Below are 2,662 nucleotides of genomic sequence, written 5' to 3'. Positions count from 1 at the left end.
AAAAAAAAAAAAAAAAAAAAAAAAAAAAACGAGAAATTAAGCTTTCAAAATTGTATATAAATGCTTCAAGGTCGACGACGATGATTACGTAAAAGCAAACGTGCTATTCATTTTTTTGACTATTCTGTTTTCCCTATTTATGAGTCATCGTCTAAAAGAAGATACTTAACACTTTGAGTGCTCATTAAAATTACCAAATGTGGGCAAAAAAACATCCTTCTCTTTTATCATTCATGATAGATATACATAGTATCGTATACATAGTATTGGTATACATGTATTTACATGTAACGTATATTTTCTTACATAATTTTTATTGATCGTTATTTATATATTATCTTGGAGCAATTTTTTTTTTAATCATATTTTTATTATATATTTATTTACACAATTGATATGATATTTATATATTTTTATATCAAAGGACAAATTAACAAATTGAGAAAACGAAAAATAGAAATTAAAATATATATTTCTTTTTCATCAAATAACTAACATTCATAATTTATTAAAAATAAATAAATTACATTCTCAAGAAATTACATTTTCATTTTTTTTTAAATTTCCAACAAAAGCTATGATGATAATATCCAAATTGCTCGTACTAAAAATTACTTATTAAGAATCTCTTTACACTTATTTAAAAATTTAACGAATAATCGATAACGCAATCAACACCGACGAGGAACGAAACTCGACGCATGATCGGCTGCCTCGTGTTACAGATATCGGCTCAGGAGTCTCGACGGAAGAAAAAGGAGTACATGGACGGATTAGAAAGACGTGTCACCATGCTCACAAACGAGAATTCCTCGTACAGGGACAGGTTGACAGCCCTCGAGGACAAGAATCGCGAATTACTGAAAGAACTTCAACGTCTTCAAGCCCTACTTCAGCTACAAAACTCGTAGACGCGAAAATAAATATTAAATTCTCTTCCCCCAAGTCGAAGACTTGAGTCAAGAAGACACGTATTAAATATTATCGCTCGTAGTGATCCAAAGGATTCTATAAAGACTGGAGGCCGGAACCAGGGTCTCAGAACGTGTTCCTCATCGTTGAATTACGAGTGTTCTTTACCCTTATATAGTTTTACTTTGACCCTTGGACAATTTTCAAATTGTTATTCGCTCGACTTCTTTCATTGAATCATATATATATAATTCGACGATTTTCGAATAATATTTTTTTCATTTTAGTCGAGTTATACGGGGTCGATATATATATATATGTATGGGATCAAAAGATGTCGTGGACAGACTTATATATTTTCCAAGGGAACAGTGCAATTCCTTTACATTCCTTGTAAAGTCTTCCTCGTGTGTAGCGGATCGAGTAGGTATCGAGAATAGAACGATATGATTCGCGATATAAAATATTCCTTGGACCGCCTTGTCTTCCTGTTTCCGTGGACAGGAATCCGGCGATGAGTGCAATTCAACCGTGGAGTGCCTTGATTCGCTAATCTCGATGATTCTTCCATCGCGAACGAATGAATTGGATTTTTCATTTTTTTTTAATTTTTATCATCGAAAAATATTTTACTATTGTTAATTTTCGATTCTTACGATTATAGAGATATATAATCAATTTTAATGAGAATTGATTACGAAAAGTTTGGAGGAAAGTTTCAGTTTTCAAAGAATGCGCGGGATTCTCAGATTATCGATTTGGACGCAAATCGGATGAAATCGGACGAGAGAACTCGTTCGTTGACGCCCGAAGCTTTATCGAAATTCAGTTTTCCGCGTCACGAGACGATTTGCACATTTTTAATCTGTTTGTAGATGTAATGTGGTCGAGATCGAGAATTATAAAAACTGAACTAAAAAAATTGTGAACTGAAAAATTATGAACTTTTTATGTATAACTTCTTTTCATTGGTTTTTTTTTCTTTTTTTTAATTTTCAAATTATCAGATTATCAAAAAAATTTTTGACTTATTAAAATTATATATTTGATATCTATTTATTTTAAAAATAGATAACTCAATAGATATTTCAATTAATTTTACGAAAAGTATATATTTTAAGAATCGCCATTTAAATTTGATAAAATTTAAATTTGATAAAATTAAACTATATTCAAGAAGATAATTTTCTTTTTTTTTTGTTTTATTGTGCAAAGGAATAAAACAAAGTTCGATCGAATTTTAATTTCGAACTTTAAAATCGAAAACGAAATTAAAATAGACATCGATGGGATGTTTCATAATTAAAACAAATGAGGAGGATTAAATTTGAAGCGAGATAGACGAACGTTCGCGTCGGCTATCGAAATATTTAATGATGCATTTTTAATCGATCGCAATCGATATTCGATTGACAATTTATATTCGATATATTAGATTTTCGTCCGAATAATATAAAAATTAGAAATGAGAAATGTGACGAACGATATAGTTGAAATAAATATATATATATATATTATAAGACGACGTACAATTTGAAACGATGAATGTTCATCGTGTTAAGTATAGAAATTATAGATAATGAATAATTTTAGTGCGAACAGAGGTGCGTAATTAATTAATTAAGATTAAAAAAAAATATTTTATATAAAAAGAATTCGGTGATCGCCTGCGCCTATTTTCTCGAGAGAAAATTATATGAATAGATTGAGATATAAATCATATATATATATATATATATATATATATATA

At 29.3% G+C, this 2,662-nt stretch overlaps 1 protein-coding gene across 1 annotated transcript in view; it reads left to right on the top strand.

The window, feature by feature from the left end:
• Nucleotides 1–1,152, top strand: part of LOC102670706 (cyclic AMP response element-binding protein A) — a 37,332-nt gene extending 36,180 nt beyond the window's left edge. The window contains exon 8 of the mRNA XM_006612943.2: nucleotides 726–1,152. Within this exon, the coding sequence (XP_006613006.1) occupies nucleotides 726–911 (186 nt within the window). The 3' untranslated portion in view covers nucleotides 912–1,152. The remainder of the gene's footprint in view (nucleotides 1–725) is intronic.
• Nucleotides 1,153–2,662: the final 1,510 nt, after the last annotated feature.

This window comes from Apis dorsata, unplaced genomic scaffold (genome assembly GCF_000469605.1).
Source record: "Apis dorsata unplaced genomic scaffold, Apis dorsata 1.3 scaffold_129, whole genome shotgun sequence".
NCBI lineage: Eukaryota > Metazoa > Arthropoda > Insecta > Hymenoptera > Apidae > Apis > Apis dorsata.
Note: the sequence above shows the minus strand (reverse complement) of the source record. Positions and strands in the feature narration are given on the sequence as shown.